This window comes from Macrobrachium rosenbergii, chromosome 31 (genome assembly GCF_040412425.1).
Source record: "Macrobrachium rosenbergii isolate ZJJX-2024 chromosome 31, ASM4041242v1, whole genome shotgun sequence".
Taxonomy (NCBI): Eukaryota; Metazoa; Arthropoda; class Malacostraca; order Decapoda; family Palaemonidae; genus Macrobrachium; species Macrobrachium rosenbergii.
In genome coordinates, this window is record NC_089771.1 from 7772354 (window position 1) to 7800102 (window position 27749).

Sequence of the window (27749 nt, forward strand, 5' to 3'; positions counted from 1 at the left end):
ACGCCTTGCTTTCCACCTGAGAGAGACCTGGGTTCGCTGATCTCCACATGAGTCAGAATTTAGTTCTGTTCCACACGTGATTGTGTGTTGATGATTTCTATCTTATTCACTCAGAAGGGATAATTCGAATGAAATGTTGTCTATTGGCTTCGCTGCTGAGTCGGAAGTTGGGGAAAACTTCGCTGCATGCAAGTGCCGTTTGCCCAGGTAATTCCTTTGGGTGCAGTTCGTTTCAGGTTCCAACTTCTTTAGACTTGTATGGCCCAGTAAATGCCCTGCTTTCCACCTGAGAGACTGGTTCAACTCACGTGAGTCAGAAATTTAGCAGTTCTGTTCCACACCGTGGATTGTGTGTTGATGATTTATCTGGCTCCACCAGAAGGGATAATTCGAATGAAATGTTGTCTATTGGGTCATTGCTGAAATGTGGTTGGGGAAACTGGCTGGTATGCAAGCAGTTAGTTTGCCCAGGTAATTTTTTCGTGCAGTTGCCTCTGGTTCCAACTTTTAGACGTATGGCTCCAGTGGGTAACGCCTTTGCTTTCCACCCGAGAGACCTGGTTCATCCCCGACGTGAGTCAGAAATTAGTTCTGTTCCACACGTGACGTGTTGATGATTTCTATCTGGTCCACCTGTAGCGATAATTCGAATGAAATGTTGGTTCATTGGGTCATTGCTGAGTCGGGAAGTTGGGGAAAACTCGCTGGTATGCAAGCAGTTAGCTTGCCCAGGTAATTCCCTGGGCAGTTGCTCAGGTTCCAAACTTCTTTAGGACTTGTATGGCCCAGTGGGTAACGCCCCTTGCTTTCCACCTGAGAGACCTGGGTTCGATCCTATCATGAGTCAGAAATATATTTATATATATATATATATATATATATATATATATATATATATATATATATATATATATATATGTAAGTGAATGTTATATGTGCACATGTACATACTTGTAGCTTTGTGCGCTACAGAAATCCAAACCGCTTGACCGATCTAGACAAAATTTGGCAAGTGGTCATCATTTAACCCAAATTAGATAACAGGGTAGGTTTCAAACCGTACCCGCTTCTCCTTCCCCTTCCCCCTTCCCTTTGTAACTTATGTGGCAAATAAACTATAGCAGAGTCCAACGCTTCTTTGCAGCTAAGTCTACCACTGCACGGTGATTGGCTAGCTCAAGGGGGAAATGACGCCACACTATTAACAGTCCAAGTGATTACCACACGGATTTAACTCTGTTCGGCTCGCGCTGAGTTTTATGATGAATCATGACACCACAGATATAAGTTTCCGGAATTGTAAAGTCTGCGACTATCTTTAAAGAGAGATAAGTCGTAACATAGTAGTTGTATTGGAAAATGCATCTAGGAGTATGAGTTGTAGCTAATGTTTAAGCACTCCACTTACGCTGGAGGGATTGCCTTTTGGGCACTACTTAATAATTGTTTATTATTAGTGGGGTTTGTGCGTAGTTTAGTTAGATAAAAAATTAATTGATTTTGTTGATTAGTATTCTGTAGAATTGTTGTTATTGAGGTTATAGTTAATGAGTACAGTAATGGAAATGTTATTGAATCAGGTTAAAGTAGTATTGAGTTTTCGTACCTTTTGTATCAGGGGTGAACTAAATTGGCATGTTAGTTATGGAGTCCCGAAACAAGGAGAGCTAGATTTTGTTGCTTTTTTTACGTGGTAAAGTGATTTGTAACGAATCTTTAGTGGTGATATGTCAGTCGATCTTTGTGTATATCTGGTTTTCCGTTAAATGAATTTAATTCTGTGTCAAGTTAGAGTTTAATTTGATAGTTATGGTTGTTTTGTTAAGCGTCTTATTGGCTGTCATTTGAGGTGGGCTTAAAATCAGCCATCTTAGTATAACGTTAAAGTAATATTGAGGTTTTTTTTTTTTTTTTATAAGGTGTTTGCTTTTATTAGCGGGAAATGTCATTTATTGATTAAGTGGCAGTTAAAATGTTTATATAAGTAAAATTGAAGTTAATTTTTATTTTAGAGTGTTATTTATTTTTTAAATAGTTTGAGATGCGCTTAGAAGGAACTCGGCAAATTTTGTCCCCGCCTGTTTATCAAAAACATGTCTGTGTGAATTAGTTATAAAGTCTAGCCTGCCCACTGATTTATTTAAAGGGCCGAAGGTAGCATAGTCAGTAGTCTTTTAATTGGAGGCTTGAATGAATGGTTGGACGAGGGACAAACTGTCTCCTTTGCGATGTTTGAATTTAACTTTTGAGTGAAAAGGCTCAAATTGTTTAGGGGGACGATAAGACCCTATAAAACTTGATATAATTTGGGCTTAACTTGCGATGTAAGTGAAAAGTAGTTTTGTCTGGTTTATATTTCGTTGGGGAGATGAAGATATAAGTTTATATCATTATGAAGGTCTTGGATCATTTTATCCGTGCATTATTTTTCTTTTGATCATGCAGCCTAAATACACAAGTTATCTTACTTTTTTTAATTGCGTTGGCCTGAATAAGGATCCCACATAGACCATGATTACTAGAAATGAAGCATAGACTTATGCAGCCATGTCAAATGTTAATGTCATTGAGAGATTAGGCCTACACGCCAGTTTCTTAAATCCTGAGGCAATGACAGGGCATAAGCCTGCACATCAAATTCTCATATTCTGAGGCAATGACAGGTCATAGGCCTACGCATCGAATTCTCATATTTTGAGACATTGACAGGGGATGGGCCTACACGTCAATTTCTCATCGCCAATAGTTTTCTATCGTTATCTGTTGGAAATAGAGTAGTTTTTAATTAATATAGTAGTTTTAATGTATATGCATAAAGTGGAATGTACACGTATAAGCACATCCACATACACATACATGCGTGGATGGCCATAGTAATTGTAACGCCACTTATACCACCGAGAATTAAAGTAAACTTGTAAGGCTCGTAGCCGATGACACGCACAGATCAGTCATAGGACTGTCTAACTTCTCTCAGTAAACTGTATTGGAAATATATCTACAAAAGGGATATCAAATTATATTTCTTTGATAAGAAAATATAGAGCTGCTGTAGCAGTTCCGTAAAAATGAATTCTACGGTAAAAAGACATCCTAGGATACTTCACAAAATAAGAAAAAGAAAAAGATAGCTGAAAAAGTTGAGGGTACATAAGAGTCAGTAAGTTCTCTCTCTCTCTCTCTCTCTCTCTCTCTCTCTCTGTTGTTAGAAGAATACTTTAGCGTAGACTAAATCTATAAAGATCTCGATTACTTTAATCAAAACAAATGATCCAAATTTCAATTGACAAGAGTAGGTGTGATAATCTTTACACCAGTATTCTATGAATAGGTCTATGTTTATTCTGCAATGTTAGTTACCATATGAAAATTTTTCTGAAGACACCACAAAACACCATAACAGCAGCAACAAAAACAAGAATACCCAGACAAGAACGACAATAAAACTGCTGAATATAAGATAGACCTATAATCCAAACGTCACAAAGACATAGGACATTATAGGTCTATGTAATTTTTTATGGTCCTGTTATTTCGAAAGGAGATGATGTCCTTAAGAAAATTCTCAGCAGATTATACCAATATGACTCGTATAGCCTATCATACTGTAACTTTAAGTTAAACATGGGCATATTCTGGTTTTGTAGAGTATAGTCACTGGTTTTAATCCGTCCGAGTGTGTAAACGATTGAAATGAAAATCGGATTTAAGACTTAAAATGTAGTGTAATCTTTCTGATATCAATATGAAATACCTGTCTGCATAGCTCTGAGAAAATCTTTCAGTTAGATTTAGAATGGTGAGCACGCTTGCCAATATCAGACAGTAATTACCATTGCCCAGTGATTCAAGTGCACCGATTCGAACCCAGACACTACCTGTGTCACCTCTGTATTCAGGTGAACCTCATTTACGAAACACAGCATCGCAGCATCGCGGAGCACTCCTGACTCCATTCATATTTTCCGGTTTTTTTGCCATTTTTAGGGAGATGTGTATTATGATTTTATTTCAGGGGATAATATAACGTTTCTTTTTGATAATCAGCAGAACGTATTTTAGTTCGGTAAGACAACCATTGCAAAATAAGTGAAGATGAAAAGAACCACTGATTAACTAACTCTTCGAAGCCATTGCCAACCAATCAGCTTCAAGTAATGGTCGTGACATAATCAGTGGGCGGGGCTTAGCTGCAAAGCACGGTGGACTTTACTATAGTTGCATGAAGGATAAAAGCAGCTGTGTCTTTCAAGGATTTAGGAACAATAATGTACATTACAGGTTCCGTTGCGCTGAAATTGAGTGACTAAAAAAGGCCTGAGTTGCAGTGACACTCTTGAGTTTATTCTGGAACGGATGATCGTGATGAGTTTCTGTTTTTGGAGGGACATCTTACCTATCATAAAAACTAAAAAGATATCTAATACTGCAACGAAATTAAAATACACCCCTGCACACATATATACTTAGACAAACACCTACACACACACATATATATATATATATATCTTCTTTCGTGCTTTAACGTGCTTTTTCCCATTTTTATATGGGGTAAGCACGATGCCTCTTTTCAAGGACTTTGATTTGGCGTTGGGGTAGGCTATATAGCCTCGATCGCTGCCCTGCCTGACATCGCTTAGACCCGGTAACGATGTGTGTACGTGTATTATCATACTAATCCCCAGCCCCTTCTCCCAGCGGCGAGGAGAACTGGGCGGTTAGGTCGACAGTGCGAGACGGTGAGATGTCTGTTATGTTTTAGAAGATGCTGGGAGTGGCTTTGTTTATGTGTGTATTAGTCTGTAACACCATATATATATATATATATATATATATATATATATATATATATATATATATATATATATATATATATATATATATATATATGTATATATATATATATATATATATATATATATATATATATATATATTATATATATATATATATATATATATATATATATATATATATATATATATACACATTATATATATATATAATATATGTATATATATATATATATATATATATATATATATATATATATATATATATATATATATATATATATATATATATATATATATATATATATATATATATATATTCTGCTGGGAAGAAAGGGCGTTAATATATGATACATGAACCATAATGCATCGGGTCTAAGGATGTCAGGCAGGGAGCCGATCGAGACCATAGGTCTACCCAAAGCCAAATCAAAAAAGTCCTTCAAAAGAAGGCACGTGCTTACCCCCATACAAAAATGGGAATAAAAGCACGTTAAAGAAGAAGAAGATATATATATATATATAATACTAAAGTGACTATTCAGCTGATGGTATCTAATGGATAGTATTCAGAAAGCTTTTTCTTGACAAACCATCCACATTATCAAGTATCCATACAATGTGACAGTTTGTCCAAGAAAGCTGTTGTAACTTTTCTGAATAAATACTCCATTAGATACCATCCAGTTTGAATGAGGTCCTTTAGTATTATATATATATATATATATATATATATATATATATATATATATATAAATATATATATATATATATATATATATATATATATATATATATATATATATATATATATATATATATATATATATATATCACAAATATTAACTATAAAAATGTCGTATAATATCCAGTCTACTTTATCTCATGATAACATACACCCGAGAAGAATTATAACATATATATATATATATATATATATATATATATATATATATATATATATATATATATATATATATATATATATGTGTGTGTGTGTGTGTGTGTGTGTGTCTGTGTGTAAGTGAACTAAAGAATTTTAAACTTCTCCCAGCAAAATAGCTTAAACACTTGTTTTTTATTTAATTTTTATTTCTTCATTCTCTTTTTGTGTTATAATCAACTGTGACCGAAGAGATAAAAGTTCTAACTTCCTTTTTAGTTACTTGTGCGTCGAAGACATTTATTTTTTCGTCTTCACAGTCATCTTCATTTACGTGATCTCTGAATCCGTCGACGTCTTCAGGAGCCTCTTGTACCATTCCCTCAATTTCTCCAAGTGCTTTCGAAGGCTCCTTGAGGAATCTCCGTTGAAGCCGAAATAACGATCTTCGGAATCCCCGAAGCTCAGTGGCTTTTTCTGATTCTAGCGTTTTGATCAGGTTGAAAGAAAGTTAACCATGTCTGTATTTGGCAAAGTTACTTTTGTTGTGACCAACTTACTGGCTCTGATCCGTCCTGGATCAGTGATGTCTTTTGTACATGGAAATGTTATCCAAAACCTTGGATACTTTATTGGTAAAAATGCGATGGCTCTTATCCTGGGAGGGCTTCTCGGAAACTCGTACATGAAGGAAAAGAAGACTGCCCAACATGCTCGAGATGCCATCACACGACTGGAAGAGGACGTTTGCTACGCTACGGAAATGATCCGCCTACTGAAGGAGGCCTGGAAGGAGGCCCAGGAGGAAAACTTGAGCCTCCTTCAGGAAATCGACCAGAGGAAGAATAACGAAGCAGCTCTGCAGAGAGGAATGATGACCCAAAACAACGAGATGAAAAAGAAAATTGAAGAGTACGAAGCATTACTCCGAAAGGAATGGAGGGTTGACACTTCCAAAGGAGCAGCCGCTGGATAAAGACTGGAAGAAATGCCGAGGAACCAACAAAAGCTGGAAGAACTGAGGAGTCAAGCGTCGGATAATGATTTTTACTGTGGTTACCTAGAAGAAAAAGTCAAGGCCCACGAAGCGGAACGGAAGAAACTGAAGCAGTTGACCACAAAACTCGAAGATCAGTTGAGAGCCTCACAGCGAGAAGTACCTGTTCTTCTTGCAAGAAATCGTGAACTGGAAGAAAGAAATCGTGGAAATGAGACTAAGAGGAATTTAGCTATCCAGAAGAATGTCCACGACCTGGAAGATATAGTTCAGCTGCTGCAACGGGAAAATGAAGGCCTGAAGGAGGAATTATCTGAAAGAGAACGGAAAATGGCTTCATTGAACAATTCTGTAATAAGTGAAAATAAGAACGATGCTCTGGTTGAAGAGAACAAGGTTCTCAGTGACAAGATAGCTGAACTAGCAGATCAAAATGGAATACTCCAGAGCGAAGTGGCCGAAGCAAAACCTGAAGAAATCGAGTTCACGAAAGTAACAGGAAGGTTGAAACTAGAGGAAGATAGCTCGAGTCAGACTGAAAAAAAGCAGAAGAAGAAAAAAGTACGCAGGAGAGGACGCAGGTAGAAGTTCTTCATCGGCGATGAAAGAGAAGAGTAAGACACTCTCAGGGACTTCGTCAAGGACTTTGCGGATAAACTGTTCAAAGATCCCTAGTTTTTCGATGAATCAGACGGAGAAGAAGAGGTAGAATGTGATGAAGAAAACGAAGAGGACGAAGAGGACGAGTGATATGAAGAGAGTGAAGAGGACGAATGCGATGGAAAACGAAGAGGATGAATGACATGAAGAAAATGAAGAGGACGAAAATTAAAAGGAGCCAAGAAGAAACAAGCAGGAGAAATGACCAAGACTGAAGGATTTTGACTGGGCGCGAGTTGATGCTGCTGCATCGTGTTCCGGAGGCGTTGCAATCTACTTGGTCCATACGATGGGGTAGGCTTGGGAATGGGTGTTGGCTGATGTATCCCCCACCCCCCAAGCTTTCAGCCAACGGGAGGTCCCCCCACCTCCCAAACACCCATCCTCCAGCCAACCTCATCGACTGGGCCAAGGGGATCGCAGCCACTCTTGGAATGTGACGGAACAGCACCAACAAATGACCAGTCAGAATTCTGGCTGCCACCAACCCACTAATTGTAACCCATCTGTTGTAATTTCCTGTGTACTTTGTGTCTTATTTCGAGACATAGGCAACTTTGCCACTGTCACTGAAACTGGATTTCTGCCCACCCTTTGGATGGTGGCCTGTCTCCCGAGGAGATCAGTAACCGCCGGGCCACTTGTTGTTGGGTATACCAGTTCGAGACACAGCAACTATGCCCTCTGTCATCGAAACTGGTTTCTACCCACCTTTGATGGTGGCCTGTCTCCCCAAGGAGATCAGTAGCCGTCAGCCACTTAAGGTTGGCATAGTTCGAGACACAGGCAACTTTGCCTGTCATCGAAACTGGTTTCTACCACCTTTGGATGGTGGCCTGTCTCCTCATGAGATCAGTAACTGTCAGGGCCACTTAAGGTTGGGTATACCGGTTCGAGACACAGGCAACTTTGCCTCTGTCATCGAAACTGGATTTCTGCCCACCTTTTGGATGGTGGCCTGTCTCCTTAAGGAGATCACTAACTGCCAGGGCCACTTAAGGTTGCGTATACCAGTTCGAGACACAGGCAACTTTGCCTCTGTCATCGAAACTGGATTTCTGCCCACCTTTTGGATGGCCTGTCTCCTTGGCGAAGATCAGTAGTCAGGCCACTTGTTATTGGGTATACTAGTTCGAGACACAGGCAACTATGCCTCTGTCATCGAAACTGGATTTCGCCCACCTTTTGATGGTGGCCTGTCTCCTTTAAGGAGATCAGTAACTGTCAGGGGCCACTTGTTGTTGGTATGGTTCAGTGTTCGAGACACAGGCAATCCTGGCCTCTGTCATCGAAACTGGATTTCTGCCCACCTTTTGATGTGCGGCCTGTCTCCTTAAGGAGATCAGTAACTGTCAGTTTACCTAAGGTTGGGTATACCAGTTTAAGACATAGGCAACTTTGCCTCTGTTATCGAAACTGGATTTCTGCCCACCTTTTGGATGGTGGCCTGTCTCCTTATGGAAACAAGCATCTGTCAGCCCACTTAAGGTTTGGTATACCAGTTCGAGACGTAGGCAACTTTGCCTCTGTCATCGAAACTGGTTTCTACCCACCTTTTGGATGGTGGCCTGTCTCCTTAAGGAGATCACTAACTGCCAGGGCCACTTAAGGTTGGGTATACCAGTTCGAGACATAGGCAACTTTGCCTCTGTCATCGAAACTGGTTTCTACCCACCTTTGGATGGTGGCCTGTCTCCCAAGGAGATCACTAACTGCCAGGGCCACTTAAGGTTGGGTATACCAGTTGAGACATAGGAACTTTGCCTCTGGGTCATCGAAACTGGTTTCTACCACCTTTGATGGTGGCCTGTCCTCAAGGAGATCAGTAACTGCCAGGGCCACTTAGGTTGGGTACTTCAGTTCGGCACATAGGCAACTTTGCCTCTGTCATCGAAACTGGTTTCTACCCACCTTTGGATGGTGGCCTGTCTCCTTAAGGAGATCACTAACTGCCAGGGCTAATTTAAGGTTGGGTATAGCCTGTTCGAGACATATGGGGCAATCCTTGCTCTCTGTCATCGAAACTGGTTTCACCCACCTTTTTTGGATGTGGTGGCCTGTCTCCTAAGGAGATCAGTAACTGCCAGGGCCACTTAAGGTTGGGTATACTTGTGTCTTCGGGAGACATAGGCAATCCTTGCCTCTGTCATCGAAACTGGTTTCTACCCACCTTTTGGATGGTGGCCTGTCTCCTTAAGGAGATCAGTAACTGTCAGGGCCACTTAAGGTTGGGTATACCAGTTCGAGACACAGGCAACTTTGCCTCTGTCATCGAAACTGGTTTCTACCCACCTTTTGGATGGTGGCCTGTCTCCTTAAGGAGATCACTAACTGCCAGGGCCACTTAAGGTTGGGTATACCAGTTCGAGACACAGGCAACTTGTTTCGTCATCGAAACCGGTTTCACCACCTTTTGGATGGTGGCCTGTCTCCTTAAGGAGATCAGTAACTGTCAGGGCCACTTAAGGTTGGGTATACCAGTTCGAGACATAGAATCCTTTGCCTCTGTCATCGAAAACTTGGTTTCTACCACCTTTGAGCGGTGGCCTGTCTCCTAAGGAGATCAGTAACTGTCAGGGCCACTTAAGGTTGGGTATACCAGTTCGAGATAGGCAACTTTGCCTTCACACGAAACTGGGTTTCTTTTTTTTTTTGTACCACCTTGGATGGTGGCCTGTCTCCAAGGAGATCAGTAACTGTCAGGGCCACTTGCTGGGTATACCAGTTCGAGACATAGGGAACTTTGCCTCAGTCATCGAAACTGGTTTCTACCACCTTTGATGGTGGCCTGTCTCCTTAAGGAGACTGGTAACTGTCAGGGCCACTTAAGGTTGGGTATATACCAGTTCGAGACATATAATCTCTTGTTCTCTGTCATCGAAACTGGTTTCTACCCACCTTTGGATGGTGGCTCGTCTCCTTAAGGAGATCACTAACTGCCAGCTACTTAAGGCTGGGTACATACCAGTTCGAGACAGGCAACTTTGTTTCGTCATCGGTAAACCGGTTTCTACCACCTTTGGATGGTGGCCTGTCTCCTTAAGGAGATCAGCAACTGTCAGGCCACTTGTTGGTATACTAGCTCCGAGACATAGCAACTTTTGCCTCTGTCATCGAAACTGGATTTCCTGCCCCACTACACCTTTGATGGTGGCTCACTCCTTAAGGAGATCAGTACTGTCAGGGCCACTTAAGGTTGGGCATACCAGTTCGAGACATAGGGAACTTTGTTTCGTCATCGAAACTGGTTTCTACTCCACCTTGATGGCGGCCTGTCTCCTAAGGAGATCAGTAACTGTCAGGGCCAATTTCGTTGGGTATATTTCAGTTCGAGACATAGCAACTTTGCCTCTGTCAATGAAACTGGATTTCTGCCCACCTTTTGGATGGTAATGTTCGTCCTCTTAAGGAGATCAGTAACTGTCAGGCCATTTTGTTGGGCATACCCAGTCTTCGAGACAGGGAACTTTGCCTGTCATCGAAACTGGTTTCTACCCACCTTTGGATGGTGGTGGCCTGTCTCCTTAAGGAGATCAGTAACTGTCAGGGCCACTTGCTGTTGGGCAGCACCAGCTCGAGACATAGGAACTTGCCTCTGTCATCTAAACTGGATTTCTACCCACCTTTTGGATGGTGGCCTGTCTCCTCTATGAGATCAGTAACTGTCAGGGCCACTTAAGGTTGGCATACCAGTTCGAGACATAGGAACTTTGCCTCCGTCATCGAAACTGGATTTCTGCCCACCTTTTGGATGGTGGCCTGTCTCCTTAAGGAGACTGTAACTGTCAGGGCTACTTAAGGTTGGGTATACCAGTTCGAGACATAGGCAACTTTGCCTCTGTCACGAAACCGGGATTTCTGCCCACCTTTGTATGGTGGCCTGTCTCCTTAAGGAGATCAGTAAACTGTCAGGCCACTTAAGGTTGGGTATACCAGTTCGAGACATAGGAACTTTGCCTCTGTCATCGAAACTGGTTTCTACCCACCTTGGATGGTGGCCTGTCTCTCAAGGAGATCACTAACTGCCAGGGCCACTAAGGTTGGGTATACCAGTTCGAGACATAGGGAACTTTGCTCTGTCATCGAAAACTGGTTTCACCACCTTTGATGGTGGCCTGTCTCTGCTGAGATCACTAACTGTCAGGGCCACTTAAGGTTGGGTATACCAGTTCGAGACATAGGCAACTTTGCCTCTGTCATCGAAACTGGTTTCTGCCCACCTTTTGGATGGTGGCCTGTCTCCTTAAGGAGATCAGTAACTGCCAGGGCCACTTAAGGTTGGGTATACCAGTTCGAGACATAGGGTCCTTGCCTCTGTCATCGAAATTCGGATTTCTACCACCTTTTGGATAGTGGCCTGCCCCTTAAGGAGATCAGTAACTGTCAGGCCACTTTGGGTTGGGTATACCAGTTCGAGACATAGGCAACTTTGCCTCTGTCATCGAATCTGGATTTCTGCCCACCTTTTGGATGGTGGCCTGTCTCCTTAAGGAGATCAGAACAGATGTCAGGGCCACTTAAGGTTGGGTATACCAGTTCGAGACATAGGTAACTTTGTCCCTGTCATCGAAACTGGTTTCACCCACCTTTGATGGTGGCCCGTCTCCTTGGCGAGACTAGTAACCAGCCACTTCAAGGTTGGGTATACCAGTTCGAGACATAGAACTTTGCCTCTGTCATCGAAAACCGGTTTCTACCCACTTTTGATGGTGGCCCTGTCTCCAAGGAGATCAAATAGTAACTGTCAGGCCACTTGTTGGGGGTATACCACCTGAGACATATAACTTTGTTTTCTGTCATCGGTAAACTGGTTTCTACCACCTTGATGGTGGCCCGTCTCCCCTTAAGGAGACTGAACTGCAGCCACTTAAGGTTGGGTATACCAGTTCGAGACATAGGAACTTTGCCTGTCAGTCGAAACTGGATTTCTGCCCACCTGGATGGTGGCCTGTCCCCTAAGGAGATCAGTAACTGTCAGGCCAATTTAAGGTTGGGTATACCAGTTCGATAATATTGGGAACTTTCGTTCGTCATCGAAACTGGTTTCTACCCACCTTTGATGGTGGCCTCGTCTCCTTAAGGAGATCAACTGTCAGCCAATTTAAGGTTGGGTATACCCAGTTCGAGACATAGGGAACTTGCTCTCTGTTATCAAACTGGTTTCTACTCACTTTTGATGTAGGTGGCCTGTCTCCAAGGAGACTGTAGTGCAACTGTCAGGGCCACTTAAGGTTGGGTATACCAGTTCGAGACATAGGGGAACTTTTGCCTGTCATCGAAACTGGTTTCTACCACCTTGATGGTGGCCTGTCTCCTTATGAGAGACTCAGTAACTGTCAGGGCCACTTAAGGTTGGGTATACCAGTTCGAGACATAGGGAACTTGCTCTGTCATCGAAACTGGTTTCTACCCACCTTGATGGTGTCGTCTCCTTAAGGAGATCAGTAACCGTCAGGGCCACTTAAGTTAAGTTGGGTATACCTGCCTTGAGACATTAGGCAATCCTTGCCTTCTGTCATCGAAACTGGATTTCTGCCCACCTTTTGGCTGGTGGCCTGTCTCCTTAAGGAGATCAGTAACTGTCAGGGCCACTTAAGGTTGGGTATACCAGTTCGAGACATAGGCAACTTTGCCTCTGTCATCGAAACTGGATTTCTGCCCACCTTTTGGATGGTACCTGTCTCCTTGAAGGAGACTAGCAACTATCAGCCAGTTAAGGCTTGCATACTCAGTTCGAGCATAGGAACTCTGCCTGTCATCGAAACTGGATTTCTGCCCACCTTGGATGGCGGCCTGTCTCCTTAAGGAGATCAGTAACTGTCAGCCACTTAAGGTTGGGTATACCAGTTCGAGACATAGGGAACTTGCCTCTGTCATCGAAATTGGATTTCGCTCACCTTGGATGGTGGCCTGCTTCTTTATGAGATCAGTAACTGTCAGGGCCACTTAAGGTTGGGTATACTAGCTCTGAGGGACATAGGGAACTTTTGGCTTCTGTCATCGAAACTGGTTTCACCCACCTTTGATGGTGGCCTGTCTCCTTAAGGAGATCAGTAACCCTGTCAGGCCACTTAAGGTTGGGTATACCTGCTGAGACATAGGGGAACTTTGCCTCTGTCATCGAAACTGGTTTCACCCACCTTTTGATGGTGGCCTGTCTCCTTGAAGGAGACTAAAACTGTCAGGCCACTGGCTGGGTATACCAGTTCGAGACATAGGAACTTGCCTCTGTCATCGAAACTGGTTTCTACCCACCTTGTAGGCCTGTCTCTTAAGGAGATCAGTAACCGTCAGGCCACTTAAGGTTGGGTATACCAGTTCGAGACATAGGGAATTTGTTTTTCTGTCATCGAAACTGATTTCGCCCACCTTTTGATGGTGGCCTGTCTCCCTTAAGGAGATCAGTAACCGTCAGGCCACTTAAGGTTGCACAACAGTTCGAGACATAGGAACTTTGCCTCTGTCATCGAAACTTGCCTTCTACCCACCTTTGGATGGTGGCCTGTCTCCAAGGAGATCAGTAACCGTCAGCCAATGTTGTTGGGTATACCAGTTCGAGACATAGGCAACTTTGGCCTCTGTCATCGAAATGGTTTCTACCCACCTTTGGATGGTGGTCTGTCTCAAGGAGACCAGCACCTGTCAGCCACTTGCTGGTAGATACCAGTTCGAGTACATAGGGAACTTTGCCCTGTCATCGAAATTGGATTTCTGGCCTGCACTCGATGGTGGCCTGTTTCTTGGCGACTGTAACTGTCAGGGCCACTTACAGTTAAAGTATACCAGTTCGAGACATAGGGAATCCTTGTTTCGTCATCGAAACTGGTTTCTACCCAATCTTTTGGATGGTGGCCTGTCTCCTTAAGGAGATCAGTAACCGTCAGGGGCCACTTAAGGTTGGGTATACCAGTTCGAGACATAGGAACTCTTGCCTCTGTCATCTAAACTGGTTTCTACCCACCTTTTGGATGGTGGCTCGTCTCCTTAAGGCGAGATCAGTAACTGTCAGCCACTTAGTGTTGGTATACCAGTTCGGAGACATAAACTTGCCTCTGTCATCGAAACTGGTTTCTACCCACCTTTATGATGGTGGCCTGTCTCCTGCTGAGATCAGTAACCGTCTGGGCAACTTAAGGTTCGGTATACAGTTCGAGACACAGGCAACTATGCCTCTGTCAATAAACTGGATTTCCGCCCACCTGATGGTGGCTTGTCTCCAAGGAGCCCAGTAAATCGTCTGGGCAACTTAGTGTCTGGTATAATGGCTCGGAGACACAGGCAACTATGCCTCTGTCATTGAAACCGATTTCTGCCCACCTTTGGATGGTGGCCTGTTTCTTAAGGAGATCAGCAACTGTTAGGCCACTTAAGGTTGGTATACCAGTTCGAGACACAGGCAACTTGCCTCTGTCATCGAAATTGATTTCTGCCCACCTTTTGATGGTGGCCTGTCTCCTTAAGGAGATCAGTAGCTGTCAGGTCCACTTAAGGTTGGGTATACCAGTTCTGCGTCCCAGAATTGAGATAGTCTGGGTCATCGTGCCATACGTGCGGATGGGAGTTCCCGTTTGCTACTATGAGGGTGGGTGTCAAGTCGGTTATTTTTCCTAAACCTTCCTGGATGGCGGGAAGACCGACTGCATTGCCCCTTTATCAACCAGCAGGCGCCGTTCGGAAATTTCGTCTCTGATGAAGAAACCTGCTGGTTGGGGGGGGAGTTGGATTTTGCGGCCACAGTTGTTACTTCTGGCTGCTTTTGTCGTTTTTTGTGAAGGAACAGGGAAGCCTGCAGTTTCTGGCGTTGGTTCCGAACTTTCTGTGGAAGAAGCACCATGCCGGGTTTGACCATGTCCTGTGTTCCCTGAGTGGTGTCTTCTTTCTGTAAAAGGTGTTGATGTCTCCGTCGTCGTCGTCATTCTCTTCCATCAGGCTGCAGTTTCTCAGGGCGGCAGCTGCGAGGGCAGTGGCATTTTTCGAGGCCTTGGTGGCCTCGTATAGTTTCTGGGCGTCGTCGACTAAGGCGTCCATGTCGAGGGTATCTGCATCCCTTATCTGGCGCCTAACTTCCTGCGGGAGGCGGCGAAGGAAGATTGCTTTTGTTAAATGTACCGTCCTTCTCCTCCAGTTTTCGTCGCGGCCTGGCAGTGTTACCAAACCCCGTAGTTCGTCCCAGGCTTCCCCGGGTGATGCTTCTCCGAGGGGCTGGGATAGCAGGTCGAGTGCGCACTGCGCTCTCTCGGTCATGGGCATTGGGTAAAATTGCATCAGTTTATCTTTCAAGGCCACATATGTAACCTTGTCCGGTTGCACGTCGAGGCAGGGGGAGATTCTGTTGAACACCTCTTCTGGGAACGCCATCGTGGCGATGTTGGATTTGATAGCATCGTGTGAGATGTGTGCCACGTGAACATGCGCGTCTGCGTGCAGGAACCATAATGCCATGTTCTCCCACAAAAACAAGGAAAGTTTGACCGCGTCTGGCTTTGTTGGCAAGAGAGGCATACAGACGATGCTTGCGGGTTCACATTGAGGTTCAGCTTCCAACATCTTTACTACTCACGCACCAAAACGCGGGAAAATGCGCCGTATTGAGTCTGTTAATGGGCTGATTGTTCGAGTGGTCGAACGAAGTGCCAAAACATGCCCTTTTTAGGTACGCTGTATTTAGTCTGCTAATGGCCCGGTTTCCGCCAGGGAAGGAACTATCAGAGGCCTAAACTTTGCGCTGTAGTTAGTCTGCTAAAGGCTCTCTGATGGTAGGCTGCGGCTGTATTTAGTTCCAATAATGGCTTTGCCAAAACCGTGCTACCTGTCCCTTTATAAGAGGTGCAAAAGAAACCAGTAGGTAAAAGTTACTGTTGCTTTATTCAAGGTCCAGACGGTTTATGTAGTGGCTGACTGGCGTCGGGCAGCGGAAGACAATGGAAGCAAGGGTGACCTGAGGTCGATAACAATTAATAAATAAATACAGCGAATGAGTACAATATACAATGTAACAATAGACAGAATTAAAGTTGAGTATAATCTTGACGCCTGCAAGAGAAGAAATACACAGAACACAGTTGATGAACAGATAAATAATTGCGAACATAGTTTAAACAATTGAAATTTACGTGACCTGACCCGTCCAGCATGACGAATCGTAGATACAAAGAAAATGGGCTGTCATCAAAGAAAACTTGCTTAGCGGGGACTTTACAAACAAGATGTAGGTAACATCTGATTAATCAGCGTATCTGCTGGGGTGTTGAAGGGTGCCCCGGCTGCGTGAGGACAACGGAGGGACGTCCTGTGTGTGAGGGTGGCTGAATGTGGGTGTGGGCGGACTTTTCTGGGGGCGGCCGCGTTTCCGCTTCTTGCGAGGGCCCAGTTGTGGCGGTGACTGCGCCAGCAGAGGGTGCGGTATGTTGACGGTTGTGTCCTCCTCCAGGAGGGCGGCCTTGACCCGGTCGATTGACACCCAATCGTTCCTCCCATGGAGTGTGAGCAGGAATGCCTTGCTGTTCCGCTCCAGCACGCGGAAGGGCCCCTTGTAGGGCCTGGTCAGTGGCAGGCGGATGGCGTCATCTCTGACGAAGACGTGGGTAGTGGAGGCCAGCCCGGGCAGCATGAAGGTGGCCAACCTGTCAGTATATGTTCTCTTGTAGGGGGCAAACTTGCCGACGTTCGCGAAGCCTCTGGACCGATGGGTTGTGGCGATCCTCTGTCACTAGTTCACCCGGGACCATGAGGGGCTCGCCGTAGGTTTTCTCGGGGGCGGTTCTCAACCTGAGGAGTACCCACGGCAGCTGGTACTTCCAGTCCGCGGCGGTACAGCGGGCCATAAGGGACACCTTCAGGGACCTGTGGAAACGCTAGACCAAGCCGTTGGCAGCTGGGTTGTAGGCCGTGGTGGTGTGATGAGCTGTCCCCAGCAGCTGGGCCAGGACGGACCACAATTCGGTCGTGATGTGGTCAGGGACGCCGAAGCGGCTGATCCAGCTGGAGAGTAGGGCCTCGGCGCTGGCGGTGGCTTCTTGCATTGGTGTGGCTTCGGGCCACCTTGTTGAGCAGTCTACCACCGTCAGGAGATATCTGGACCCGCCTGACGGGCGAAGGGGCCCGACGATGTCGATGTGCACATGGCCGAAACGCCACCCTGGCTGCGGGAACTCGCTTACCCCGGATTCGGTGTGCCGCCCCACCTTGCTGGTTCGGCAATGCAGGCACTGTCTCGCCCAGGTTCTCGCGTCCTTCTGCACTCCGTGCCAGACGAACTTCTCTGACAGCAGCTTGGCCGTCGTCCTGCCAGAGGGGTGTGACAGGCCGTGGATGATGTCGAATACCTGGCAGCAGTGTGAGGCTGGCACTAGGGGCCGGGGCTGACCGGTGCTGACATCGCAGAGGAGATTTGGGCCCCCAGGGGCGAGGGGCACGTCCCTCCACTTTAGGGACGTGATGGCGGTGCGGTAGGCTGGGGTCTCTGGATCGGCAGCCTGCTCCCTGGTGAGGTCTTCGTAGTTGATTCCCAGCTGCACCGCATTCAGCTTGACTCTGGAGAGGGCGTCCGCCACAGGGCTTTTCCTGCCGGGGAGGTACTTGATGGAGCAGGTGAACTCGGCGATGGCAGAGAGATGCCGTTGCTGCCTGGAGGACCACGCGTCCCCCTGCTTGGTGAAGGCGTGGACCAGCAGTTGGTGGTCTGTATAGATTGTGAAGGGCATGCCCTCCAGGAGGAACTTGAAGTGACAGACTGCGCGGTACACTGCGCAGAGTTCCCTGTCGAAGGTGCTGTAGCGGGTCTCTGCGGGGTTGAACTTCTTGCTGAAGAAGGCGATGGGCTGGGGGGGCCTTTGATGACCTGTTCCAGGACAGTACCACAGGTGACGTTGCTGGCGTCCATTGTAAGCTGAAGGGGAGCGCTGGGATCCTGTTGGGCCAAGGCAGTTGCCTCGGTGAGGGCGGCCTTCGTCAGGGAGAAGGCCTGCTGCTGGCTGGGTCCCACAACAAGGATTTTGGTCAGCCTTTCAGGGTCTCCGTCAAAGGGGCCGTGGTGTGTGCAATCCCGGGGATGAATCTCCTGTAGTAGTTCACCATCCCGAGAAATTCTTGGACGGCCTTGACGGAGGTGGGGACAGGGAACCTGGTGACAGCTGTGACTTTGGATGTGAGCGGACGGACGCCATCTGGGGATACCTCGTGGCCCAGGAAGTCGGCCTTCTGTATGCCGAAGGTGCATTTATCAAAACGTACGACGAGGCCGTTCTCCTGCAGGCGCTGCAGGACTGCCCAGATGTGTTTCTGGTGCTCCGTGTGGGACCTGGAAAATATAAGGATATCATCTACGTAGCAGACGCAGAGCTTTAGGTCCCCCAGGATGCTGTCCATGAGCAGCTGGAAAGTCGCTCCAGCGTTCCTCAGGCCGAATGTAGAGAAGGCGAACACATAGGACCCGAAAGGCGTGATGATGGCAGTCTTTGGTATGTCCTCTGTTGCAACCGGTACCTGAAAATCCAACTTAGTAACTGTTTTGGCCCCGTGGAAGGAGGCCGTGAGGTCCTGCATGTTCAGCAGGGGATAATGGTCAGGTTCCGTTGCGAGGTTGAGTTGCCTGTAGTCGCCGCAGGGTCTCCAGGAACCGTCCGGTTTCTGCACCATGTGGAGGGGGGAGGCCCATGGGCTGGAGGCCTTCTTGCAGATTCTCATCCATTCCATTTCGGCGAATGTGTCCTTGGCCTCCTGAAGGCATTGAGGAGGAAGCCTCCGGAACTTTGCATGTGCTGGGGGCCCTTTGTTTTTATGTGGTGATATATGCCATGTTTGGCTGGGGCCCTGGACTTTTGGGGGAGCTCGGGCCTAAACACATCAGGGAACTCCGTCAGCAGCTGCGAGTACTGGTGGGGGGCGGCAGAGCAGATGGTGGGCGCCTTGGGTCCCGTTGCCAACGGGAGGGACTGGCAGGAGTCTGTATCTAGGAGGCGTTTCCGACCGACGTCGACTGCCAGCCCGAAGTGCGCCAGGAAATCCGCCAAGGACGGAGATCGACAGGGCCCTGGTTCCGTAGGAGAGGATGGGGGACCCGTTGGCGGCCGTCAGGGAGGCAGCCGGGTCCGGTTCCCACTTGCGGTCCTCTCTAGATGCTGGGAAGATTGATCTAACAGCCGTCATGTCGACCAGCATCATCCTGCCGGAGACGGTGTCGCGGATGTAGAAGCCTATTGGTTCTGGGCCCCTGGGTTCTTCTGCTGCCATGGCGGCCTGTCCTGCTGGCCACCGCCTCCCCCGTTTTTTGAACGGGCGAATGAACAGGGCGGCAGGCAGTTCCAGGCGTTTTTGCCGAACTGCCTGTGGTAGTGGTAAAGAGCCAGGGAATTCCACCTGTTGGGAGGCGCTGGGCACCTCCTGGTGACGGCGTTGACCTCTTCCTCTGCGCTCTCCTCCTACTGGATGGCACTGACTGGGAGTGTGGGCACTGGTTCCTGCTTTGTTGCCTTTACGGAGTCCGTCAAGTGCTGTGCTGAGATGATCAGGTCTTCGAGGAGCATCGAGTAGGGCTCCGGGTTTTGTGTGCGGACCTCCGGGAGGAGCTGACAGAGGAGGATCTCCCGCGACAGGCTTATCTCGCGCTTCTTTTTACTGCCGTCGGTGTCTGGGATGGTGAGGAGGTTTCGGATCATGCCCCATGACTCCATGACGCTCTGATCCTGCAGCGGGTTGATGGCGAGGTCGAGGGCGCGGGCGGCCCGCTCGGCAACCTGAAGGGAGCATGTCTGGAGGAGGGTTTTCTTCAGGAGGTGGTAGGCAAGGGGGCATGCTTCAGACACCCACAGGACGAGCTTACTGTAGATCTCCTCCAGCAGGGCGTTGAGTACTATATCTGCCTGCAGCACCTCGTCACTAAGATCTGCAGTCCTGAACTGGCTCTCGACCCTGTAGAGCCACGCTGATGGATTCCCCTGCATAAACAGCGGCAGCTTTATGGACAGGGCAGCCCTGGATTGGCCCGCTGGGCTGGGGAGAATGCGGGGCGCGGGCAGGGGTGTGGAGGAGCATGAGAGCCTCGGCGCGGGTGATATGGGAGGGATGTAGACCTCTGAATCCGCGAGGTCAGCGGTTAATTGAACGAGGGAGGGAATGTCCGCGTCCATACTCGCTCTTTGCCCTCTTATATGGAGTAGGGTACTCGCGTCAAAATGCACTTAGGAGCATGCCCAAACGCTGGTTCAGTGCCGTGATTAGTCTGCTAAGGGTGAGAGTAAGCTCCCGAAGCCAAGACTGAGTCGCCGTATGGGTCCGCTAATGGCTTCGGGAACCACTCCAGGGGTCACCACTATAAGAGGTGCAAAAGAAACGAGTAGGTAAAAGTTACTGTTGCTTTATTCAAGGTCCAGGCGGTTTATATAGCGGCCGGCTGGCATCGGGCCACGGAAGACAATGGAAGCAAGGGTGACCTGAGGTCGATAACAATTAATAAATAAATACAACGAACAAGTACAATATACAATGCAAAAATAGACAGAATTAAAGTTGAGTATAATCTTGACGCCTGCGAAAGAAGAAATACACGGTACACAGTTGATGAACAGATAAATAATTGCATACACAGTTTAAACAATTGAAATTTACGTGACCTGGCCCCTCCAGCATGACAAATCATAGGTACAAAGAAAATGGGCCGTCATCAAAGAAAACTTGCTTAGCGGGGACTTTGCAAACAACATGATCAGCAGAGACTGTACAACATGGCTTTACACCTTTTCCGGGGTCACCAGTGTGAGGTTCAAGAAATGTCAGAAGTGAAAGACTGATCCTTTATTATTCTCGACAGGCGTTTATAATACAGAAAGTGGATGGAAAGGTAGCGGGTGACCTGAGCCCCACCGCTGCGTCCATACAAAGGTTGTGTTTGTTAACAGGCATAAAAAGACATATAATGCGTTACAGAAAATCTAAAAGGCATATATATATATCGGCAGACAGGCTGTACAATGATACATACAATGAGATACATAAAGAATCTGAAATATCAACAAGTAACATATATGACGTGATTAATGTACTGTTATATCTGTATGAATAGAGAAACACGGGAAAGGAGAGGCGATTTGACGCCCTTACACCGGATATACACAGTTAGGCCTACTGCATTACCCAAATAGCAATGAAAAGACATATGGAGGATTATATCAATCCTTTAATTCAGCAGTACCTGGAGATGGACGGGGACCTCTCTCACCTAAGGTTGTGAAAGAGAGAGAGAGAGAGAGAGAGAGAGAGAGAGAGAGAGAGAGAGAGAGAGAGAGAGAGAGAGAGAGAAAGCGTGTGGGCAAACAATTACCATAGTGACCCTTCATTTCTTTGTTTTCCTGTAGGTTACTCTATTAATCCTGGTTTGTACCGCTCGGCTCTCGCCAGAGAAGCCATTAATCGAGGTCAAGAGATCAGGAGGGGAAAAGGGTAGCTGTTCACCCCTCTGCCCACCCCTCCATGGGCGTGCACTGTATGGGCGTGACATTGCCCAAAATTCTATTGTCACACACCAACCAATTAATTCTCTACATTTAACAAGTATGTTGAAATTCCACGTACATTATTATGTTCGGAATTTAATTTTGATAACGAACTTCAAAATTATCTAAAAGATTTTTATATTAATGTAAACTTTGAAAGTCAGTTCTATATTCGAGGTAACTGTATAACTTGTCCCCTTTTCCCCAGTAAATCCCGAACGCAGAACGGAACGAACAGCTTCTTGGCTCAACTTTTGAGTCGACCTGTTACCTATTGTAGTGTGTGTCTTCCAAACACGTGTGTGTTCGTCAATCGTCGTCCATCGGAGTGGACGAGACAAAACAAGAGCATCTCGTTTTCTTACTCTGACGGAACGCGATTTCAACCATACAATATTTCTGTCTGTTTCTCCCTAACCATTGTTGTCTCGATTTATGTACAATCACCACTACTTGCATTGCCATGCAAGCATTCCAATCATGAACTCATAATGTTCCACCGAATCTTCTGTATCAAACTGTGTGTATGTTTCTGTTTGTGAAGACGCCAAACGTCTCGCCATTTCACATATGTTATGCTACTGCATTGTATTCATTAATCTGTCTCGAATCTCATGCAATTGACCATATGTGGAATTTCCCGGCCTTTCCATTGATATATGTTTTATCATTGTACGTTTATCATGTCTCTCACAATCGCCATCTGTTTGTCTGTCCACAAGCGCAGATGTCCGAAACATCACTTGTGTTTTGCCCTGTCTGTACGTAGAAACTACTTTGTGGCTCGCACCACCCAATAACAACTTCGAAGATTCTGTACATTCATGTTACCGGCTGCTCTAAGAGCAAGAGCCCCTGCTGGCACAAGGCCAGCTAAATCTGAAACAACATGTACATTTTTTCAGTAAAGAACCACCAATAAACTAGACAACACCCAGCCAGTATGTCACTCTATTCCATCCTTACAAGTCGACCTGTTACCTAGTGTGTGTGTGTGTGTGTGTGTGTGTGTGTGTGTGTGTGGACTAAGAAAGGGTGATTACCCTTGTCCTTTGAACTTTGTTGTAACTTGGTTCAAAATTGAGTGCCATTGAGTTGCAATCCCCCATTGAGTAATTCATGTTATTTATTAAATTAATTCTGACTTTAAATCTAACAAGTTCGTTTCGATGTCCCTCCATTTTAATTTTTTCGGTTTCAGTTTTTATGAATGGTGAATATGATTTGATATGACAACTTCGTATTGTGTTCATACTTTAAAGTTACGTGGCCTCTCGCAGCAACTTAATCATGGGCTGAGTTCATGTTTATAGGGACTGCTCAGTAAGTGGGAGTACTTAATTGCGGTACTGTTCATTAATAATATTAGTGTGTTATCCTTGTTAGTACTGAATTGGGTTGGGAAATATCTCCCCGTAATTTAGAAACCGCAAAGGGAGCGTCGTGTTGCTGTTACGTAAGGCTTTTAGGTGTTTTTGACCAAATAACAACATTAAGAAGCATACAATCCACTTTTCCGCTACAGGAGGCAACAGTAGAGATAGGTTCAGTAAGAAACATGACCAAATTACGCTTACGACTGAAACGAAATAGAGATTGAAATAAGTAAAATAAGATATTGAATATGTAAAATTTGATGAAATTTTGATACGTACAAATTAATAATAAAAAACTGAGTTATTTTAACTGATATTTGTATTACAAATTCGCCGTTTTTACGATGCACATTTGCCGTTACCTTCGCTAACAGATACGGTGGAAAGTAGATAATCTGCCAAGAATGCTGTATTGATTATATTTTGCGGTAGAATAAAACGGTTTAATACTAAAAGGATATATCTATAAAATATCTATTACATTTTTAATATATCATGTTAAAATATGTAATTGTAATCCATAATTACCTAAAACAAGAGATCAGTAAGGTGCCCCAAGAATGCCGTAATAATTATATTTATCAATGAAATAATCAGATTTAAAATCTTAAAAATATATGGTTGATTTGTAGCTATTACATTTGTATCCATAAAACATGTTAAATACGTTATTAATTACCCATAAATAGGTAAAATAAGATACTATGTCCGTGATACACGTTTACTATGACATGAAACTAACACGTACGGTAGAAAATACTTGACCCGTCAAAAATGCTTTATTAATGACATTTATAAGTACAATAAGCTCAATTTTATATTGAAATACATATAAAGTATATTTATTAAATTTACATAAATTCAAAATTATGAACAAAAAGCAAATTTATAACGCAAAATGACTCAAATAAACGACCTAATCATCTTGGGGGAAAGTGGCCGGGATTCCAACTGACTTGTAAACAATGGTTGTGTCATAGAATTCCGCCGACGGAGAAATTCACAGAAATCGGTCAATTTCGACCGGAAATATTGACCGAGTGATCGAATTGAAGGTCAGCCGAAGTAAATCAATGATTGGAGTTGAATTCGTGAGTTAAAATTTGAGTTAAATTGTACGTTTTGAGTTAATTAGGGCTAAATTTGTCGTGCGGTCACGGTCTGGTGCTTCAAAAGGCTTCGATTGCTAATGTTGCACATTCCTTATTTAGTGGTTATTTTCGTTTATTTCCGTTATTTAAATAACGTTGAAGGTTAAATCATTGGCTGAAGTTAAATTTGTGAGTTGAAAAATTGTGTTAGATTAGGTTACGATTGCCAGTGGTAGCCTAATTAACCGTTATTTCCGTTGTTTTCATGAATTCCATTTAACGTTTTAGGTGAGATCCGTCATTAATGTTGAATTTGCTTGTTAAAAATTAAGTTAAATTTGGTTATTTCAAATAGACTATGGTTAAATTGTTACGCATTTGGGTCTCTAGGCCTCAGTTAAGTGTATTTTAACTGAATTGAACCGTTATTTAAGTCGTATTGAAATAACGTTGAAGGTCGACCGAGGTAAATTGGTGATCGAGGTTGCTTCTGTGGGTTGAAAATTGTGTTAAACTTTAGTTTTTAAGCTAAAAAATATGGTTAGAATAAGTTTACACTAAGGTGGCCAACGTGTGTAAGTAAGCGTGAAAGCCTCGGCTACTTTATCGATTTGTTTTATTTAAATTGCATTTTGGTTTTAAGAAGTGATTGACTAAGGAAACCTATTATAAAAGGAACTGTGGTAGATCTAAGTAGTAGCTCCTTGGCGGCGATTTCCTTCTAACTTGACTTTTTCTACTGTTTTTTGGTTGCTAATTTTGGATTTACCTTCAATTTTTGTTGTACAAATGTAATTAACCTGTAATTAACCCTGAAGTCCATCCAACAAGGGGTTTCCTTACGCGATCTTCACAAGACATAGCACGAGTATATATGTCTGTTTGGAACGGTTCATATCCCGTCCGGCAAGTGCAATAACTTGTTAACGTATGGGTAACCCCCTCCCCCGGGACAGTACTAAACACGGCGAAGGGACATTCCTTTTGGCCGACAACAAACAAACGCACTGCCAGCATCAGAAGCCCTGAAAGTGTAGAAAAAACCAGTTTCCAAGTTAAAAACAGGCGCTGAGCTAATACTTAGAATTACCGGAACTGTACTAACTTGACATAACTAACCTAACCAAACCTGGCAAGCCATGTTATGTAGTCGTGGGACTCCGCCCCCAGGACCCCCTGGTGAAGGAAACTCCACTTTTACCAAAAACTCCCTTATAGCACTGCTCATGCGCGATAGCATTCCAGGATGGCCAGCGCACAACTTCTGAGGTTAATTACAGTTGACCGACAAAAGCTAACAGTAAATTCTCGATAAGAACCCGAAATACTAGCGTATCAGAAAAATCACTTTCCAAAGCAATACCCGATGTGGAGTTCTTGCTTAGTTCTACCTTTATTTCATTGAATTTTTTTATTTAAGAGTCTGATTTTGATTTTGACCAATTCTCTCTGAATTCGATCGTACCCAGGCCAGTAACGGTAGGTTAGGTTGGAGGGTATAGGAAAGGCTTTGCATTTGGAAATGGGTTGTAAAAATGGCTCGTATTCAAAATTAAGGTAAACTTGAAGACTACCACCGCACCCCTCTGGTTCAGACTACCACCGCACCCGTCTGGTTCAGACTACCACCGCACCCCTCTGGTTCAGTAACCATCAGCTTTTGTGTATAATGGGTGCTGCATTTAGGCTGTAAATATGCTGGTCTTGCCAACCAGCAGGAACCAGGCCTTGGTAGTAGTCTTCAGTTTTACCATAACTTTTTCATAATCTTGATGGTGATTTTGACAAGTTAGACTTCCAGTTTCATTGCAGATGCTTGTTTGGGCATGGCCTGTCATGCAGTTGTTACCTCTAGGGCATGACTGTCAGACTAAGGCTTTTTTTTTTTTTTTTATCTAACTAGGTCACTAAGCTAACCTAAATGTCTCGAAACACCTAAAACTGTGCCCTGCTGCTTCATTGTAATTTTTATGCTGTAATTTCTAATAATTTTACACAACCCATGGATGCCGAGTCTGCCCTCCCAACCTAACCTGACCTTAAAGGATTGGATTCCTACTGGGAGGTCCCCAGTTTCAGAAATTTGGAAGCTATAGTAGGCTAGTAACATAACATTTGTCCCACAGTTTTGATCAGCAAAAATCATGTGAAAAACTATCATAATTACATTTGTTTCATACTAACCTGCAGAGCTAATATTTGCATTTACCTTTCATGCCCGCAACAAACTTACCAACATTGAATCCTAAACATTCGATACAAACATAAAAATACCACATATATATGCATACACAATACATCCACATATCTACACCTATAAATAGATATAATATGAGGAACTTAGACCCAAAACAAAAGGCAACAAGCCAGTTGGTCTCTGTGAAATTAGACTGCAGTCGTTTGTTCCCGGTCGTTAAAGTAAAAACAACCCGATCCCCCCAGAACTGGGTGAGTGACGGAGCTCCCTCCCACGCCAAGCCATTCCTTTCTTTGTCGCTACCCAGTGCACATGACCCTTGACAGCTCTTTGTTTTATTGGCAGTAGTCTTACTCTTAGATATTAGTGCATTATTATGGAGGATTTATCCAGTCATAGCAGCGGCTTCATCGGCTTCATCAGCTTCAACGAACACAAGACGCTGTACTTCTTGCACCACAAACTGTTAAGTGATAAACTTGTTTTTGACGGTCAAACTGTCTGTTCTAAATGTAGGAGGTATGACTGCTTTGAGATTTGCTGTGATCAGTGTAAGGATTGGTCTGGTTTGCAACATTAGGAGTATGTGTGTTACATTCAGTCAGGGCATAGTAGCAAGCGGAAGATTAGAGGTAAGTGTGTGGCTTCAGATGTGCAAATTTATTCTGAATCAGTCAGGTGATAGTTTGACTAGTGTTGGTAGTAGTCTTTATGCTGGTTCTAGTTTTGGGAAGGTTAAAGAGAACATCACATCTGCACATTAGGTTTTCACCTAATATGAAGAATAGTGTTGCTATTGGAAGGTTGAGGAAGGATGTTTTTGGCAGGTTGAAGTATTCTTCTATAGAATCCCTTCATGCTCTGGCTACTAGAGTGAGGTCTCAGTTTGGGTTGCAACAGACTGAGTCGCCCTTACAGCCTTCGGTGGCTACTACTTTGTCAGTTGGGGTGGAAGAAACTCAGTTGATCGTTTCTGACAGAGAAGTGGATGATCAGGACTTGGTTCCTACCTTACCTAATATTGCAGAGATTGCTGAGAGTTTTTCCAGTAAGACTTGCGATTCTAGGGTTGGAGAGACAGCCTCTGTGGGAATGTATAGGGGCATGCAGGAGTTTGTTATGGAACTTTTCCTGAAGCTAGAGGTCTTTTAGTTCAGGCTAAACGGTCTTCTTCAGGTCAGGCATCCAGGATTGTTAAGGGAATGTCGGAGGAAGCATCACCTTCTTCCCTTCCACAGTGGAACCTCCATGAGAATGTTGAAA

General features: G+C 44.7%; 2 protein-coding genes across 3 annotated transcripts in view; both read left to right on the forward strand.

Annotated features, from left to right (window-relative positions):
- Positions 1 to 6664: 6664 nt before the first annotated feature.
- LOC136855271 (coiled-coil domain-containing protein 170-like) lies at positions 6665 to 27638 on the forward strand. Its single transcript, XM_067132172.1, has 2 exons — positions 6665 to 7254; positions 27251 to 27638. Exons 1-2 carry the CDS (start codon positions 6665 to 6667, stop codon positions 27636 to 27638), a joined length of 978 nt encoding a protein of 325 aa, XP_066988273.1.
- Positions 24140 to 27749, forward strand: part of LOC136855348 (zinc finger protein 271-like) — a 38886-nt gene continuing 35276 nt past the window's right edge. The window contains exon 1 of one of the 2 annotated variants that reach the window (XM_067132262.1): positions 24140 to 24289. The gene's annotated coding sequence lies outside the window, so the exon portion shown is untranslated. The remainder of the gene's footprint in view (positions 24290 to 27749) is intronic. The other variant, XM_067132263.1, reaches the window with a different exon arrangement.

What these genes read in the sequence shown, in the direction of transcription:
- LOC136855271 (XM_067132172.1), top strand. Translation starts at nt 6,665, where the DNA reads ATGCCGAGGAACCAACAAAAGCTGGAAGAACTGAGGAGTCAAGCGTCG. An exon ending in GTACGCAGGAGAGGACGCAG is followed by an intron (nt 7,255 to 27,250) that starts GTAGAAGTTCTT and finishes TCTGCACATTAG; the next exon opens with GTTTTCACCTAATATGAAGA.